At 48.5% G+C, this 19,475-nt stretch overlaps 1 protein-coding gene across 1 annotated transcript in view; it reads right to left on the reverse strand.

Moving 5' to 3' along the window:
- The window catches only part of CPS1 (carbamoyl-phosphate synthase 1), a 153,504-nt gene extending 134,314 nt beyond the window's left edge, over window positions 1-19,190 (reverse strand). The window contains exons 1-3 of the mRNA XM_064163922.1: window positions 19,065-19,190; window positions 7,714-7,823; window positions 276-420 (exon numbers count right to left, since the gene is read on the reverse strand). Coding sequence (XP_064019992.1) covers window positions 276-420; window positions 7,714-7,823; window positions 19,065-19,187 — 378 coding nt within the window. The 5' untranslated portion in view covers window positions 19,188-19,190. The remainder of the gene's footprint in view (window positions 1-275; window positions 421-7,713; window positions 7,824-19,064) is intronic.
- Window positions 19,191-19,475: the final 285 nt, after the last annotated feature.

The raw sequence follows: 19,475 nt of genomic DNA on the forward strand, positions 1-19,475 counted from the left end.
ATGAGGCAGCAGGGAACATAGGGAAACAGCCATCCAGGAAAGCAGCATGTCTGTCGCTGGTAGGAAACACACCACTTCCAGACAGTAGATGTCCTGCTACCAAAAGCAAGATGGGTTCTCTCCTACCACTATTCCTCAAAAGGACAACATCCAGAAGAAAAAGAATGGCTGAGTACTATCAAATCCTAACTCCTAGGAGGGTGCCATTAAGCTCTTGTGTGCACACACACTCAGGCTACTACTCCTTTGATCTGCTCTGCATCTCCCATTGTTACCTTGATCCCATCAGACTCCAGAAACCTCCTGAGGCCCATTTCATCCAAAGCAGCTGTGTCAGGCACTCCACCATTCCCAACTATGGGGTTAGCCAGTGCAAGAATCTGTCCTTTGTAGCTAGGATCTGTCAATGTTTGGGTGTACCTGGATGAAGAAGCAATAGAAGAAAAGTACATTGGGCTGGAGTTGAAAGGAAAACCAAAGAAGGCAGTGAAATCAAGGTTTGATTTCCAAATATGGCAAAGAGACAGGAATGAGGTTCACATGAAAGCATTTTCAGAATAAGAGCAAACCCACCTCTGCATCTGCCCTGACTTTGCCATCTGTGATTAAACATTTGACACTGAGCTCAAGGAAAGACTCTGGCTGCTCATGTTTGGTTTAAGCTACGGGCAAATTCAGCCTCCTTGTGATTGAAAATAAGGCAAATGGCTACACAAAATGCAGAGGGATCACAGGACTGCAGTGAACTCATGGCCTGTCACTTGACCTACAGATAACAGCCAGGGCTTGGTCACTCCCTGCACATTTCAAGGGGCAGTGTTTTGCCCTTGCCGTATCCTTCCCTCTCTGCAATGTAGAGACTTGCCCCTCTTCATGGCAATAGAAGTTCAAACTGAAAAGCCAACAGATGACAGAGCTGTTCACCCAGACCTGGTCATCCCCTGGTCTGGGGCTTGCAGGTCTTGAGATGTTCAGGGCTGTACCTGATTTTTCTGTGGAGGAGCTGGTAGACAAACTTATGTCTGTCTTTCTGTTTCAGGACCAAGGGAACGGCTGCGAATTCCCCACTGCTGCTCTGGGTTCTTCTGTCCTGCATGCTCTGTCAGTAACACTGCCATGATACTCTCCCAGCAGAAGCCTCACTTCTACACAGTTTTCAGGTACCCACCCACAGGACACCATACATTTCAACTGGCAAGATGCCTAAGTGCTTGGAAGTTAGATTGTGTGTCTCTGGAGAAGGCAAGCTGAAGGCAAGGCAGTGCACCCTGGTCACAAGGCCCCAAAGCACATCCTTTCATTTTAGACCAGGAAGAAAGTCCTGGAAACAGCAGCATTGTTCAAGCACCTTCCTGATCACCTGTCTCAGCAAGGGCAGACCTGACATGCAGTGAGATCTTCTTCCACAGGAGCGGATCAAACCTAGAATTTTGCAAAACATCAGCTCTGCCTCCAGTAGATCCATGCTTGCTTCCAACCCCAAAGGAGGGGAGAGGGTAAACATGCTCTGAATGCTCCATGGGCCACTGATTTCCCCTTGAGAACAAGGAAAGGCTTTAGCTTCTCATGTTTGAGGTAAGAAAAGCACAGGAACTACTGGCAGGTGTAGCCTCCTTGTGACTGAAAGTGAGGCAAACAACTAGGCAAAGTGCAGAGGGATTACAGAACTGCAGTGAGCTCCTAGCCTACCACTTGACCTACAGGCAACAGCCAGGGCTTGCTCATTCCTTGGTAATTAGAGGGCCTTCATAGAATCATAGAATCAACCAGGTTGGAAGAGACCTCCAAGATCATCCAGTCCAACCTATCACCCTGCCCTATCCAATCAACCAGACCATGGCACTAAGTGCCTCATCCAGTCTTTTCTTGAAGACCTCCAGGGACGGTGCCTCCACCACCTCCCTGGGCAGCCCATTCCAATGCCAATCACTCTCTCTGTGAAGAACTTCTTCCTAATATCCAGCCTATACCTACCCTGGCACAACTTGAGACTGTGTCCCCTTGTTCTATTGCTGGTTGCCTGGGAGAAGAGGCCACCCCCCACCTGGCTACAATGTCCCTTCAGGTAGTTGTAGACAGCAATAAGATCACCCCTGAGCCTCCTCTTCTCCAGGCTAAACAGGCCCAGGTCCCTCAACCTCTCCTCATAGGGTTTATGCTCCAGGCCCCTCACCAGCTTTGTTGCCCTTCTCTGGACATGTTCCAGCACCTCAACATCTCTCTTGAATTGAGGGGCCCAGAACTGGACACAGTACTCAAGGTGTGGCCTGAGCAGTGCTGAGTACAGGGAAAGAATAACCTCCCTTGTCCTGCTGGCCACACTGTTCCTGATGCAGGCCAGGATGCCATTGGCTCTCTTGGCCACCTGGGCACACTGCTGGCTCAGCTTCAGCTAATATCTATCAGTACCCCCAGGTCCCTTTCCTCCTGGCTGCTCTCCAGCCACTCAGTCCCCAGCCTATAGCGCTGCTTGGGGTTGTTGTGGCCAAAGTGCAGAACCTTTCACTTGGCCTTGTTAAATCTCATCCCATTGGCCTCTGCCCACCCATCCAGCATGGCCAGGTCCCTCTGCAGGGCTCTCCTACCTTCCAACAGCTCCACACCTGCTCCTAGCTTGGTGTCATCTGCAAACTTACTGATGCTGGACTCAATGCCCTCGTCCAGATCATCAATAAAGATATTGAACAGGACTGGGCCCAGCACTGATCCTTGGGGAACACCACCAGTGCCAGCTGCCAACTGGATGTGGCACCATTCACCACCACTCTCTGGGCTCTGCCATCCAGCCAGTTCTTGATCCAGCACAGAGTGAATCTGTCCAAACCATGAGCTGCCAGCTTGGCTAGGAGCTTCTTGTGGCAGACAGTGTCAAAGGCTTTGCTGAAGTCCAGGTAGACTACATCCACAGCCTGCCCCACATTCACCAGGCAGGTAACCTGATCATAAAAGGAGATCAGGTTGGTGAGGCAGGACCTGCCCTTCCTATACCCATGCTGGCTGGGCCTGATCCCTTGGCCATGCTGTAGGTGCTGTGTGATGGCACCCAAGATTACCTGTTCCATGACCTTGCCTGGCACTGAGGTCAGGCTGACAGCTCTGTAGTTTTATGGCTCCTCCTTTTGACCCTTCTTGTGTATGGGAATCACATTGGCAGCTTCCAGTCTTCAGGGACCTCTCCAGTGAGCCAGGACTGCTGATAAATGATGGAGAGTGGCTTGGCCAGCTCAGCTGCCAGCTCTCTCAGCACCCTAGGGTGGATCCCATCCAGTCCCATGGACTTGTGAGGATCCAAAAGACGCAGCAGGTCCCTTACTGCTTCCTCATGGATTAGAGGGGGACTGTACTGGTCCCTGACTCCATCCACCACTTCAGGAGTCCAGCTGTGCTGGAGACAACCTGTCCCACTAGTGAAGATTGAGGCAAAGAAGGTGTTAAGCACCTCTGCCTTTTCCTCATCCTTTGTCACTATGTTCCCCTCTCTATCTAACAAGGACTGGAGGTTGTCCTTGGCCCTTCTCTGCCATTCAGATATTTAAAGAAACATGTTTTATTTTCCTTGGCAGCCGTGGCCAGCCTGAGCTCCAAGTGGGCTTTTGCCTCTCACATTTTTCCTCTACAAGACCTAGCAACTTCCTTGAACTTTTCCTGGGACACCTCCCCTCTTTTCCAAAGGTTATACACTCTTTTTAATCTTAATTCCTTCAGCAGCTCCCTGCCCATCCAGCCTGGCTGCCTCCCTCCTCGGCTCCTCTGCCGGCTTCAGGAGTTCTTTCTTGAAGCAGCTCCAACCTTCCTGGACCCCTTTGTTTCTAAGGGCTATTTCCCAAGGAACTTTCTGAATTAGTTCCTTAAATAGGCTGCAGTCTGCCCTTGGGCAGTCCAGTGTGGAGGTTCTGTTGATCCCCTCCTGGTTTCTCCATGTATTGAACACTCTATAATTTCATGGTCACTGAACCCCAGGCAGCCTCCAACCACCACATCCGCTACCAGCCCCTCTCTATTTGTGAGCAGCAGGTCAAGCAGGGCTGCCCCCCTGGTAGGCTCACGTAACAGCTGGGATAGGAAGTTGTCTTCCACACATTGCAGAAACCTTCTAGACTGCTTCTTCTCTGCAGTGGTTAAGTCCCAGCAGATGTCTGCTAGGTTAAAGTCGCCCACCAGAACAAGGGCAGGTGATCTTGAGGCAGCCTCCAGCTGCTTAAAGAGCAATAAATCAACCTCTTCTTCCTGGCTGGGTGGTCTGTAACAGACTCCAACCAGGATATCAGCCTTGTTGGCCTTCGCCTTAAGTCTCACCCATAATGACTCAACTTGATCATCTTTGATTTCTACCTCCATGACATCCAGAGCATCCCTAATATACAGAGCCACTCCCCCACCCTTTCTCCCTTGCCTGTCTCTCCTGAAGAGTCTGTAGCCATTGATCACAGCACTCCAATCATGTGAGCCATCCCACCACGTTTCAGTGATGGCAACAATATCATAGTTTTCCTCCAGCACCAGAGCTTCCAGCTCCTCTTGTTTGTTACCCATACTGCGTGCATTAGTGTACTGCACTTCAGCTGGGCTGCTGCTTTTACTCCTAGCTCTAGCCTACCATCCTCAATTCCCTTTGATTTATCTCTGATGCTGTCATGTTTAACCCCCCCCCCCTTCCATTCTAGTTTAAAGCCCTCTCAACAAGCCCAGCCAGCTTATGTGCCAGAGTCCTTCTCCCCTTCTGTGATAGTTGTATCCCATCTGCTGATTGCAGACCTGTGGCAAGATGAAGTTCCCCAAGATCTTTGTTAATTACAAAGCTGTTGTAGGAAACCTTTGCTTGTTATTCATGATCAGCATACAAGGACAGACCCCGCTGGCTTTGGCTGGGGTATGGAGGCACATCTCTGCACAATTTAAGCACAGTTCCTTGTGGAGCACAGAGAAGCAGACAGGAACAGGAGCTCCAAAGATACTGCAAGATCTAATCCTTGTTGTGCCTGCCCAAAAGCCTGCCTGATTTCACTAAATTCCTGTCAATAAGAATACCAAAGGAAACAGACACAGACTTATTTGAGGCAAGTGCATTTACTGAGCTATTTGAAACACAGAAATATTTAACATAGGTTGCAATTCTTTCTTAATTGAAAATCCCCTTTCTTTCTTTCTTTATGCTCATACACCAAATAGATGGCTGCAACACTAGGATTAGCTTTGTTTTCAGCAAATGGGTCTGAAAAGTTAACTTTTGTGCTGTTCTAATGAAAAATCAGCATTCCACCCACAGAACAGTGCCTTTTGTCCTCCATTCCAGAGTAACATGACATTTCAGCCAGTTTTAGCTCCTTCAGGCCTGGAATCTCCATGCACATGCAGTGCTTTGACTTCTGGTTCTAGGACACTAATCAGAATGTATGAGCAGAACTGAGGACACAGGCTGCCAATACAGAGCCCACATTGACCCCACAGGAGCCCAGGATGTTAGGGATTGGAAGGGACCATTGGAGAGCTTTCAGCCCAACCCTCCTGCCACAGCAGCACCAGAGAATCCAGCACAGGTCACACAGGAACACATCCAGACAGGGCTGCAAAGGCTCCACAGAAGGACACTCCACAACCTCTCTGGGCAGCCTGTGCCAGGGCTCTGGCACCCTCACAGCAAAGAAGTTGTTGCTCCTGTTGAGCTGGAACTTGCTGTGCTGCAGTTTGCATCCCTTGCTCCTTGTTCTATGGCAGGGCACAAGTGAGCAGAGGCTGTCCCTGTCCCTTCCTTCCTGCCCCGCAGCTCTCAGCTCTTGACAGACATTGCTCAGATCCCCTCTCAGCCTTCTCCTCTGCAGCCTAAGCAGCCCCAGGGCTCTCAGCCTCTCCTCCTCAGGCAGTGCTGCAGTCCCTTCAGCATCCTTGTAGCCCTGCCTTGGACTCTCTCCAGTAGATCCCCGTCCCTCTTGAACCAGAGAGCCAAGAACTGGATGCAATATACCTGGTGGAGCCTCACTAGGGTAGAGGAGAGGGTGAGGAGAACCTCCCTGGATCTGCTGGACACACTCAGACCTCACTCAGCATCCAGCAACACACAGTTCACAGAAAACAGTGGTTTGAGGCAAAATTGGTCTCTACAAAATACTTTGTTCCCAGAGAGCCTGCAAAAGGCTCCAGCCCTGTGTGCCTTCTTCACACAAGCACATAGCCTCTCCTGGTGTCCACCAAAAGAGAGAGATGGGTTCCTCTGTGCTCCTGATCTCTATGCTCAGAAGCACCAGGCAGAGTTCCAGGATTTCTTCTTCCACTGGGCAGTGCAACACTGATCTTGTAGCAAATCTGTTAATGTTTGTTACCTGCAGTAGCAGAAGTTTTTAAGGCTAGGCTGGACATGGCTCTTGGCAACCTGATATAGAGTGAGGTGTCCCTGACCATGGCAAGGGGGGTTGGAACTGGAGGTTCCTTGAGGTCCCTTCCAGCCCTGACAATTCTATGACTCCATGAATGCTGCTTCTCTTCCTCTTCTCTGAAGCAATAAAGGCTGTGTTCTTGGAGAGAGCTCAGAGGATACAACGCTAACATTCTGAATGCTCCTTTCACATCCATATGCTCCCCAGAACAGACAAGAACTCTCTTTCACAGGCATCCTCTCCAAATCATTAGAAAATGAGCAAGCACAGCTTCTGCTGTCAGAGTTAGCACATGGAGAAGAAATGAATCCACCAGATCCTCCCTGACTTTTGTGATGTGACAAAATTTATTGCCTATACTCTATTACCACAAAGAGAACTCTGGTGCCCTTCATCATTCTGATCTCCATTAAACAGTTGCTTGTTGGCAGGTATATTAACACAGCCAGTAATTAGTGCTGCCAAAAGGCTAAAATAATTGCTTCCTAACACAAAACTTTGCAACAGATTCCCCTCTGCAGCAATTTAATGTTCTCACCAGTGAGATCATTTGAAAACTCATCCTGAAAGTACTGGTTCCTCCAAAGGAGAGCAGAATTTGCAAGGCAGCCTGGCAAAGACAGTTGTGACTGACTGCAGAAAAAGCTCAAGCACCAACAACCTCACAGCTGTCTCAACTCTCCAAGAACATCTTTCTCTCAACCAAAAGCCTCTTTCCTCTGGGTAGATTTCCTCTGCTCACAGTTCAACAAAAGCACTGGCAGCATTTGGCTGCCGTCCTAAGTCAGCTGCTGACTTCTGCCACTCAAGAGGACAGAGAGCCATGCTAGGTTAGTTATGAATCTGACTGTACCCTTTAGCTGGGAAGGGCACAGAGTTTAAATGTATCATTAACCACGGCATGACACTACAAATGTCACGAGGGTCATATAGGTGACCAACTTGGGAGCCTTGAGATTTACAAATGCATCACTGGGAAGCCAAGTTCCACTACGCAGAAAGCTGCAGACACTCCAAACCTCTGCATTTGATCAGGGCACGGGGGGAGTGCAAAGGCAGCTCCTCTGCTCCAACTCGGCATTTGCTGCAGTTTGACAGGAAGCAGTCAGATCCCCACACGAGGATCTCAGTCATGAGTAGTCACACAGCTGTTCATCATCACAAATGCTAGAACAGAAGAGGATTGCCTGAATTCTCTTCATTAACTGTATCTATGTATCCCTAGACTAGAATGGTTTCTCAGAGCTTGGATCAGGACCCTGCAAGCCTGCAAAATGTTTTCACACTTCACCAAACTCACAGAGACCTTTTGGTGCTCTTGTCTCATTTCCTTTTGTCTTACCCAGAAAGACCAGTGTTGAATATGACTTCTCCTGCCGTGGAGGATGGATGGCCAAAAGAATAGCCCTTCATCTTCGTCCCATCTTCCAGCACCAAGTTGGCTGTCTGCACCTAGAGAATTGCACAGGAAGAAACTCAAATGCAGGAAGGCTTGGTGTTTACACAAACCACACCTAGGGCAGTTGCCTTTCACACCTCACTCCAAGTATTCTTGCCCCTCTCCCATTCCCAGCCGCCCAGACACTGTCTCTTTTACTGCTCGCCTGATGATCTTTTTCTTTCTAGCACTTAGAAAACGTGCTCCGAAAGAGGGCAAGGCAGCTGGCTCCCTGCGAGCAGAGCAGGCACTGTTGCTGCAGGATCACCCTTCTGAACCCCTTTGTTCACTTCTTCCATGCACTGCATCTTGGATTGCCTCTTTCCTCAGTGTTTGCTTGAGGCTGGCTGCTGAGCATGCTGGCTCTGACCTTTGATAGGTTGTTAACTTCTTTTGCAACTGCACAGCTAAGCTGCTAATGAGAAGTGTATGCTTAGCTGGGCTGGTGCCAGAACAGCCCATTTTGCTGCAGGACACAAGGAAAGAGGAACTCAGGGGTCGTACAGCCACTCGTGGTCTCAGTTACCTCAAGGATAGGTATAAATTGTGCCGCAAGAGCGTCATGGAGGGCCTGTAGGCCCAAAAATAGGCTTATTTAAGCCTTGCCTTGTCTGGACATGTTTTTCTGCCCAAACCAGAGGTAAACACATTAAATGGATAAAAGGGGCACAACAGACCTGGTGCCATAAAGTCTGGTCTGCCCAGGACCCTTGTTTGTAAACATGTTGTGTAAGCCCCACAGGCCCAGCTCATGGCTGCCTACTGTAAAGCCCACATGTTTACCATATTTGGAAGGTCAGGCCTGTGGCATTTGCCTATTATGGTAAGGTTTGGCTGACTGCCTACCTGATTGGTCATTCTAGTGGCCAAGGGGCCATTAGCCTCAGCCCACATTCAGTAAATGGGGGCACGCAGGTAAACAACGTGCTCGAACTCCCCGCATTGCTTGCCTGCCTGCGCACTCACTTGCAGAGCTCACTTGAGCCTGTCTGTATGTATGTGGAGCCCATAGTCTCCCAGCCAGCTGTGCACACCAGCACACCACTGCAGTGAGTTATCAGGACCAGATCCTGTGTTGCCTGCCTTTACCTACGGAGCTCAGTCTTCCGTGCAGCCATGCATACCATTGCACGCCTGCTGCCTTATCATTGCCAGGTAAGCGCCACTGCCGCTGTCACCAGGAAGCAGACCCTGGATTGTCTGCACACAATCTGCCTATGTAGCCAGCGTGAGACCGTGCTGAGACTACATGGCATGTACATCCAACTCCTGCACCTGAGGTCCTGCCAAGAGTTCCTGGACAGAGCATCCAGAAGAAGCCAGGAGACAAGGTCAGAGATTCATCCTTTCCCCAGAAGCCAGGAGGATTCCAGCCTCCAAGTCCACGGGCAAAGACTCCCCTGAAGTTTGGACACTTGTATAGGCTGTGATGTAGCCCCAGAGGGTGATTGATAATTAATACGAATTGTAAGTAAATGCTTTAATGCCTCTGTAATTTCTATTGCCTCCTGCCATAGAGCAGAAGGAGCTTTCAGCCCAGCTGCTCAGCAAGTAGTATATAGACCCCAAGCAGCATTAAGCCATGGGGAAAGATCCTCTCTCTGTTTATAGTTTGAATGTTTGCTAGTTATTAATAAGTTACTGTAGATATTAATGTCTTTCATAACCATGTAGAATCCTTTAATATTAAGTTACAGTGGTTGGGGGTGGCAGAGTTCAGAATATTGAGTTTAATAAATATATATTTTTATGGAATGTTATCTTGCACCAATTAATTTCTCCCCTCCACCACAATCGGCGTAGGCGGCAGCATCCCCCTCTGCAACCAAGAGGTAGCTGTACAAGGTGCCTAGAGGACAACTTCCCATAAACCCACACCACTCTCAGAGAGTGATTAGCAGAACAGAGTCCCGTTCTAACTATGGGGTCCTTTGCAGGCTTTGACACTGTTTTACAGCTGAGGAAAGTGTGACATAAGAGAGTTATGAGATTCAGTGGCACAGCTGGGCCTTTGCACATACCAGACTAAGCACACCCTTCTTTGTCTGAACTCAACTCAACCTTTCTTGGCCTGACCACAAATTGGATTTGAAACCACTCAAGAACTACCATTTCTACCAAAACACCCCACAAGTATATGCACAGCAGAAATGTCCAAAAGGGTTGGGAGATTCCTTCAGAGACCAACATCGCCGATGGCATGCAGAAGAAAGAAAGCATGTAAGCATGGAAATTGATTTGCCAATGAGTTTCTGGGCTCAAAAAAAATTGGAGGATGAATATTTTGGGGCCTGAGAAACTTCCACTTCTGGAATGCAAGCACAGCTGCCTCCAGGGCACAGAGCTGCAGTCACAGGCTGCAAGAAACCCCAGCGGTGTGCACCACGGGAAACATGCCAAGCTTGTCCACCAGGTTCTCACCATGATGGAACCTCATGGGGTTGTTTTTTTAAAGAAGAATCAAGAGGAATTTGTAGAAAGGAGCAAAAGAGCTACTGTCCATTAGCTGTGGATCAGATGAACAATCACAGCAAGGAGAAATTTCAGTCCCGGTATTGAACATTTTGTACCAGGCATTGCAAATACTCATTTAGGGCTGCTCTTCAATTAGAAATACCACAAAGATCAACTCCTAATGTACTCAGAAATACACTAAGAACCAAAGAGCGCTGCCCAGTAACTGAATCCTCTGCATCTGGGATGCTTTTAGTATTGCCTTTTTTTAACTCATTCATGTCAAACATCCAGGCATTTTCAAAAGGTTTAGACAACATTTTCTGCACCTTCTCAAACCTCCCTCCCCAGTTAGAAATACAGAGGGGTGCCACCAAATCCCATCAAAGCCAGGGTTTGGTTAGCTACCTAGCCTCGCTAAGTCTATCGTTACAGAAAGCTGCCACACGCTCACAGCATTACAGAGCATCGGCCTCACGGCTACATCCAACTTGGCTTCAGTCAGGAGCTCTGCCTTTTCTGAAGCCTGCTGATACAGCAACCTGACTGTAGGAACCGGTTTCTTGGTTTCAGGAGGTGAATCCCTTCCCCCAGCAGGCCACATATCTGAATCCAGTTCACACAAGCTCTCCCCCTCGTTGGCATGGGCTGGGACAATGGGCTAAACTGCAGTCTCAGCTGCAACGTAGCCTGGAAAAATCCTTCAGGAAGCAAAGTTCACAGCAATGGAATGACCGGAAGAGTTAAGATTCACCTGGCAGCCAAAACCCAGAGCAATCTCTAGGACCTTTGGAGCCTCCTCCTCAGTACAGCACATGCCAGGAATCTGTGCGGTTTTCCTTCTGCCGCAGAGCACCTACTCTTCTACACATCAGAGCAGCACAGAAACCATTTCTGCTGCACAGAAGCCTCTGTTGTGCTATTAGGGCCTACGCAGTGCTCAAGTAGAGCAAAACAACGCCCCTGAGCGACCATAGCCTAGCTGCAAGTTCAGCAGTAGCAAGGGGTAGATGTCCAAATGTTTTGCTCCCTTACTTGATTTATTATTCTTAATTAAGCGCTGCCTTGTTTATTGAGCATTCTAGAAGCAATTACTCATGCTTCCATTTCCACATCCCTAAGCTGTCAGTCTACCTTGTCTGTTCAGTTTGGGTTTTAATGTGAAAAGTGATTTACAGGCTACAGAGAAGGCCAAGTTGGCTCAATCAGGGATTAGCTGGGAGAAGATTTCGCTCTCAAAAAAAACAAGAAGTAAGAAACAGACAAATCCCCCTGAGCTTCTGTGAGGTCCTTTTGTCTGCACCCTTCTCAGAAGCATCTCAACACAGTCTTGAATAAATCCCTGTTGCAGTCTCAACTGAAATATTTCACAGAGTGTTAGGAATCACAGAATGTCAGGGGCTGAAAGGGACCTTGAAAGCTCATCCAGTCCACCCCCCCTGCCAGAGCAGGATCACCTACAGTAGATCACACATCCAGGTCGATCTTGAATATTTCCAGAGAGAGAGACTCCACAATCCCCCCAGGCAGCCTGTTCCAGGGCTCTGTCACCCTCAGAGGGAAAAAATTCCTCCCCGTGTTTCCATGGCACTTCCTATGCTTCAGCTTCCACCATTGCCCCGTGTCCTGTCACTGGGCATCACCCAGCAGAGCCTGGCTCTAGCCTCTTGGCACTCACCCTGCACATCTTTATAAACATCAATTTCTTCTACCCACACCTCACAATGTGAGATACACCATTTGCAATCGGATTTCTCCTTCCTCCATGCCAATAGCTTTACCTTTAGTTTTACCTGCTTGTTCTTAGAAGGGGATGGACAGCTCACGGAGAGCTTCAAAGACACAGCTGGCTAGCAGACAGGGCCATGCATTTTGCTGTGCACATTTTGTCAAAGAGTTTGGAAGACTGAACCAGCTCAGGTCCCACTTCACTAAGCACTTCACACAAGAAGTAAAAAAGCACTGCGGCAGTTAAAAATAAACAACAATCAACAACATAAAAGTAAGTGAAAAACAGATGAGTTTGGTTCCAATTAGTTCCCTGCTCTAGCAGTCTCTTCCCTTCTACAGGACGGATGACACAGATTTGCAGCACAATTTCCTTTTTAAAGTGTGTCTGCTGCAAACCCAGCAGATGATTCATAGAATCACAGAATCATCCAGGATGGAAAAGAGCTCCGAGATCATCAAGTGCAGCCATTTTGCCTACTCCACCCAGCCTGTCACTGCACCATGTCGTCAAGCACCAGATGGCTTTTGAACACCTCCAGCGATGGTGACTCAACCACCTCCCTGGGCCACCTGTGCCAGTGCCTTACAACCCTTTCTGTGAAAAAGGAATGAGCAAAGTGAAAAGCAAAGACTAATTCTTCCTCTTCTCTACAGCTTCAGAGTAACCAGCCAAGGAAATCAAGTTTTTTACCCTCCAAACATATCTCTCAGTTTCTCTTTGCAAGGCCAAACCAAAGTCTGAAGGCTAGGCTGACCGAGGACTACAAGTATGAAAGGCAGGCTGGGAACCAATCTACAGCTGAGACACAGCTGGCACTCAGTTTCAGTGCAGGCCAGGTTATTTCTCTTCAGCAAGAAGGTGAAGAAATGTCTCTTTTCTCAGTCAGACCATGATGCCTTGCAGCAGGACAGCCTCTATCCCATTTCTTGGCACACAAATCTGGCTGGCTGCAAAACAGGCAACATAGACATCAGAAGCACAAGAGGAGCCAAAGGCCACCAGATTTCTTCTACAAGAGGAAGCTGGCACCAAGAGTGTGCTGCATCAACCCTCTGAAGACCAAAGAGCCAGCAACAAAGGAGGAGCTTTGTCTTTGACAGAAAAGTGTCTTCTGCTGAGGCATCAAGGATGGAAATCAATCTGGCTGTTGCTAACAGTCAAGGCTTTCTTTGCCAACCCTTTTAGAGGTGTAGGTGTGATCAGGTGGTCAGAGCAGCCTGAGGGAGCTGGGGGTTCAGCCTGGAGAAAAGAAGGCTCAAGGGAGACCTAATAGTAACTGTTGAGTACCTGAAGGGGGCTACAGTTAAACAGTGGAACAGATTGTCCAGGGAGGTATCTGAGGTCCCATCCCTGGAGATATTGAAGGTGAGACTGTACAGGGCTCTGGACAACCTGATCTAGACAAGGATGTCCCTGCTGAGTGCAGAGGGGCTTGGTCTGGATGAGCTTTGGAGGTCCCTTCCAGCCCAGGGCATTCTGTGATTTCCACATAGATAATTTTATTTTAGCACATTTGCTTCTTACTAAAATTAAAAGGCGAATAAAGGGCAAGGCCAAGAAATGAATCAAAAGCCAGGTCAGTGTCTTGGATACACTCATGAAGATCCACATTTACACAAACTTTAGGGAGAAGCTTTGGATTAATTCCTTTGCCAGCCAAGTGAGAGGAAGCAAATCCAGAAATAAAACACAGGTAGCATGGCCAAAAAGTTACACAGCTCCTAGAACCTGAACTGCTGCTCACAACAATGCCATGACAGAACTCAAAGGATGAGGTGGCATCAAGACTAGACACCTAGCAGAAGTCACTGCACACTGGAGGAAAGGAGCATTCTTTCCCTCCCCTTCTACAGCAGCTCTTTAAGCTCTCCTCAGGTCTAAGGGGCCTGCTTTTACCTCCACTTCATTTTCACTTCCAAAGGCAGAGGAGTGGAGCAGTTTGGGACTTATCTTTCATCTCCTCACCCTTCTCTGCTCCCTAAGCCATCACTTTCCTTCTCACTTGCCTCACAATGGACCTGAAGAGCCCTTTTAGAGAAATTTGAAAGAGTTTCCAAAGTCACTGACCAAATTTTTTTCTGCTCTCCCTCTCAGCTCTATTCTTTTTAGCTTGCCCCTGGTGATTTTTATAACCCTCACCTTACTGGGCCAGCTATATTATTACTAGCCATCTATTTATTGCTCATACTGCTCTTTACATCCCCATTTAACTGCATTGGCCTCAGACAAGCACTAAATGCTAAGAGCTTCCAGCTGCAGTCTCTCTGCCCATTCCTGAATTATAAAGAAGCTTGATTACCCTGAAACCAGTGATGCTAAGCAGCCCTACAGAGCCCACTAGGGTCTCTGACCTGCTCTCTCTGCCCTTCTTTCACTCAAGAACTGAAGGATGGAATGCTGTAGGGAAATACACACCTGCAAGTCTCTACATCTCAGCTTCACTTGCAGTCATGTTTCCCCACATGGAGTTTAAGTGGACAGAAAATAAGAACTATTAGGCACTCTACTAAAACTACTACCTCTCCCTCAGGCTCTCAGATCCTTTACTTAGCCTACACATAGGTCAGAAACATGATTCCACCAGCTTTTGTTATGCTCCCTAAAATAGCCCACTGAGAAAAAGCAATAAAAGGCAACTAAATGCTCATTTAGCCTGCAATAATGGGAGAACGGGATCATTACCTCTCCTGCCATTAGCCCACACACCTTAATGACTCTGCTGCCTTTCACTCCTTCTCCTAACTTCTAGCAGACATCCATTACCTCTAATGACGCCTACAACACCAAGGCCAGGTGTAAGTCACTACTTGGTCAATTGTCTCACAACCGCAGTTAACTGCTACACTAGCACAAACTTACGCAATATGGAACTTTACGTCCTGGAAGGTGTTTAGTCTGGAGAAGAGAAGGCTCCCAGGAGACCCTATTGTGGGCTTCCAGTATCTGAAGTGGCCTACGAGAAAGCTGGTAAGGATCTTGTTAGGGTGTCAGTTAGTGATAGGACTAAGGGAATGGATCCAAGCTAGAGGAAGAGAGATTGACATTGGATGTTAGAAAGAAGTTTTTCCCTTTGATGGTGGTGAGACACTGGCAGAGGCTGCTGAGGGAGGTGGTGGAAGCCTCATTCCTGGAAGTTTATAAGGCCAGGTTGGATGTGGCTTTGGGCAACAAGATCTAGTGGGAAGTATCACAGTATCACAGTATCACCAAGGTTGGAAGAGACCTCACAGATCATCAAGTCCAACCCTTTTCCACAGAGCTCAAGGCCAGACCATGGCACCAAGTGCCACGTCCAGTCCTGCCTTGAACAGCTCCAGGGATGGCGACTCCACCACCTCCCCGGGCAGCCCATTCCAGTGTCCAATGACTCTCTCAGGGAAGAACTTTCTCCTCACCTCCAGCCTAAATCTCCCCTGGCACAGCCTGAGGCTGTGTCCTCTCATTCTGGTGCTGGCCACCTGAGAGAAGAGAGCAACCTCCTCCTGGCCACAACCACCCCTCAGGTAGTTGTAGACAGCAATAAGGTCTCCCCTGAGCCTCCTCTTCTCCAGGCTAACCAATCCCAGCTCCCTCAGCCTCTCCTCGTAGGGCTGTGCTCAAGGCCTCTCCCCAGCCTCGTCGCCCTTCTCTGGACACGCTCAAGCATCTCAATGTCCCTCCTAAACTGGGGGGCCCAGAACTGAACACAGCACTCAAGGTGTGGTCTAACCAGTGCAGAGTACAGGGGCAGAATGACCTCCCTGCTCCTGCTGGCCACACCATTCCTGATGCAGGCCAGGATGCCATTGGCTCTCTTGGCCACCTGGGCACACTGCTGGCTCATGTTCAGGTGGGTATCAATCAGCACCCCCAGATCCCTCTCTGTCTGGCTGCTCTCCAGCCACTCCGACCCCAGCCTGTATCTCTGCATGGGGTTGTTGTAGCCAAAGTGCAGCACCCTGCACTTGGAGCTATTGAACACCATCCCCTTGGACTCTGCCCATCTGTCCAGGTGGTCAAGGTCCCACTGCAGAGCCCTTCTGCCCTCCAACCCAGCCACATCTACCCCCAGCTTGGTGTCATCTGCACACTTGCTGATGACTGACTCGATGCCCTCATCCAGATCATCTATGAAGATGTTAAAGAGGATGGGGCCCAGCACTGATCCCTGAGGGACACCACTAGTGACCAGCAGGGTGTCCTGGCAGGGGACTTGGAACTGGATGATCCTTGAGGTCCCTTCCAAACCATCCAATTTTGCAATTCTGTGACACATTGGCTTTTTGGGACCATTAATCCTTACATTTTCCCTCCGGCCTGCTGCTTTCCTGCTTGTACATTGTATATCAGAGAGTCTCTTCTGCTTCTGTGTGTCCCATGGAAACTGTCACTGTCTTAAAGCAAAAAGCCCAGGTCAGGAAAGGTTCAAGTCTCTGCATTCCAAGTTCTGAGTCCAAACAGAATCATGGTGCCAGCAAAGGTGGAGTTCAAAATCTAAGCTGAGACCTCAAAGAGCCACAAGATCCTAAACTACACTGGGTATTAGAATCACAGAGTTACAGAACCTTTTATGGAAGTGACCTTTCAGATCATCAAGTTCAACTCTTAATTCAGCACTTCCAGGTCACCATTAAACCATGTCCCACAGCACCATGTCTACACAGCTTCGAAATCCCTACAGGGATGGAGACTCCACCATGTTGGGCAGCCTGTTCCAGGCCTTGACAACCCTTCTGGAGAAGAAATGGTTTCTCATGTCCAACCTAAACATCCCCTGGTGCAACTTGAGGCTATTTCCTCTTGTCCTGTCACTTGGCTCTAAACTCCTTTCAGGGAGTCATAAGGAGCAGTCTTGCTCTCCACAAGTCTAAACACCCACTCTGACAGCACAAACTCCTGCAGGTACCACTCAAATAAACAAGGAATTGAGTTTCCTCAGTGTCACTCCCAAGTCAGAAGATGTCACATAATTCATGTCACAAAGAGACGTCTGGGGCTGGTTGGCATCATAGCTTGTGGTGAGCCAACTAGTCACAGTGTGGGTACAAATGCTGCCCCTGGCTCAGCACTTCAGGACCACAGCAGGTCTTGGCCCTACACACCTTGAAACAGAAGGAGGCCCCAGTTCCTTCTTACTCAGCTTGGCTGTATTTGCTGGACTCAGTTTCTGGGACTGAGGTTAAAAGGTTTCATGGGGAAGGTGCCTTTAACTGCAGCAGGCTTATAACCACAGGCTAAAGTGTCTTTGAACTGAGCTTTCTGTGCATCACAAGGCTTCAGCTGCTGTACTCTACAGACCATTGGAGAAATAACAGAACTAGCTCCAAAAAAATTGTATCAGAGGCAAGGATGGCACTCCAGCAGAGCTCCTCTGTCCTGCTTGCTTGGGTCAACAATTTCTAAAACCCCAGTGGACTTGAGTGCACCTGCACGGACTCCTCTTCTACTACACAGAGCATCAGCATAGTGATGCTACAGACCAGCCACTAACCAAGCAGCCAGCTACAAATCCTTGGCTCCTACCCTGCAGACACAGACATTTGCCAGCAGCACCTCTAGTACATTCACAGGTTCCATTGATGCAGCGGTACTGTCAGTAAAATTGTCTCCATGTTCCCTAACCCCATATCAATTTGACTCATAGAATCATAGAATCAATAGAGACACTGTTCAGGCTGTGTGAGAAATTGGCTTATCACACCAAGAGTTGCTTTCTAGCTCAGTGGTGAGATAGACTGATAGAAACTGGCACCTGCTAGGAAAGAAGTGAGAGATGGCACTGCCCTATCTGAGGCCTCTGACACAGTTTTAATGGGTGGTCAGTGTCAATCAAGATAACTTCACTAGCCTGAGGAACAATCAAGAAATGTGCTCATGCTGGAGCCCTGCTTCCACTTCAAATGGTGCAGCTGTGGGAACTGGTAACCATGATGGCTTTATAAACCATAAGTTGAACTCCTGTTGTCATCACAAGAAGGAGTAACATTCCCGTAAGCCAGATCTGATTGCAGAGACAGGATCAGTGTGCTGAGAGGAAGATCATAGTGCTGTGCTTTAAGACAGTGAATGAGGTAACAGTTGAAGCCTGATGCATGCTCTCAAGAAAGGGAAGACATCAGCAGGAACATCTCCCAGACCACAGGCTCTATGAGGGAAAGCTGAATTGAGAACCCCTGTGTTGAAGAAATGGATGGAAATAAGGAAGCCTCTTTCCTCATTCAGTTTCTCCTTGCAGCCAATTTTTGTTTTGAAAGTAATGGTTCTGTTGCTCAGAGAACTCCTGAAAAACTGTGAGATGGGTAAGAGCAGCTGTGAGATAGGTAAGAGAAACTCTAGTCTTCTGTGGACAGAAATGATACTGGTGAGCCCTCTACTCCACCCTGACAGGTAAAATGGCATCCACAGAGTACTCACAGCCCAAGACTCCAAGATCTCATCCCTGCTGTCAAACGTGCCTTTTGAACACAAAGTGTTCAAAACTCTGTCAATGGCTACAGAACTCACCAGGTCCCCTCTCACCACTGCACCCTGCGTTCCCTGCCTTAGCAGCACTGCTCAAAGGCAGCTCCTGTCAAACAGCAGGAGGAAGCTGGGGGAATGAGCTGAGGACTCCCACCTTGGCAGATCAAGAGATGGTGCACTGAGGCATTCACAAAGAGTTGTCCACCTCTTCCATTAATCTCAGAGCCATCATAATTCCCAATACGTTGAAAATGGATCCTTTGCAGATCCAATAGGATTCATCCCATGCTTCAAAGGCTGCATGTTTGTTAATAGCTGGCCAGTTTGTACTTGTATGGACTGAAGGACCTGCTCTGTTAGCTACCAGTCCTGGAGAATGCTGGTGTCTTCCTGAAGAAAATACCACATAGTAATTATCAGAAACCCTGAACTTCCACCTTTTTGGTGCAATTTACTTTATAACTTCCACCTCAGACTACACAAAATGTGTATTTGCTTAGCCAATAAAGCCACTTCACCAACTCCCCACTTAGGGTTCAGACAGATTTCCTTTTCTGTGTCTAGGCAAGCCCTGTTATCTGCAGCAAGCCAAACATCCATTAAACCACAGCAGCTCAGTTACTGTTACCTTGATGCTCAACAACCTGGTACCAGTCCTTGAGAAACTCCAGGGATCAGCAGACACATTGCAAAATTCCAATCTGCCTTTCAAAGCCTTCAGCACTTTGCAAGCTGTCAAAATTCTTGTCATCTTGAAAAGCCTCTACTGGGTAACTCGAGTTCAAAGCAAACAAGATAACCCCAGAATCTGCTTGTGTGTCTTCCTCCAAGACTTAATGCAGATAACTGTCTGGCAGAGCCACAGCTGGTGTGCTGGACTGCACAGCACTCCCCTACCCCTTCCTATTTATTCTGCCAGTCAAAGTCTCAGGTGCAGCCCCACCTCCTCCCGCCCCTCCTTGGAGGGGTGCTTGCTGAGACACCCTTGCAACACCTTTCCCTAGGTGGGTCTCTGAACACTATTGTAGGGGTTGCACCA

Source organism: Pogoniulus pusillus, chromosome 24, assembly GCF_015220805.1.
Source record: "Pogoniulus pusillus isolate bPogPus1 chromosome 24, bPogPus1.pri, whole genome shotgun sequence".
NCBI classification, from domain to species: domain Eukaryota; kingdom Metazoa; phylum Chordata; class Aves; order Piciformes; family Lybiidae; genus Pogoniulus; species Pogoniulus pusillus.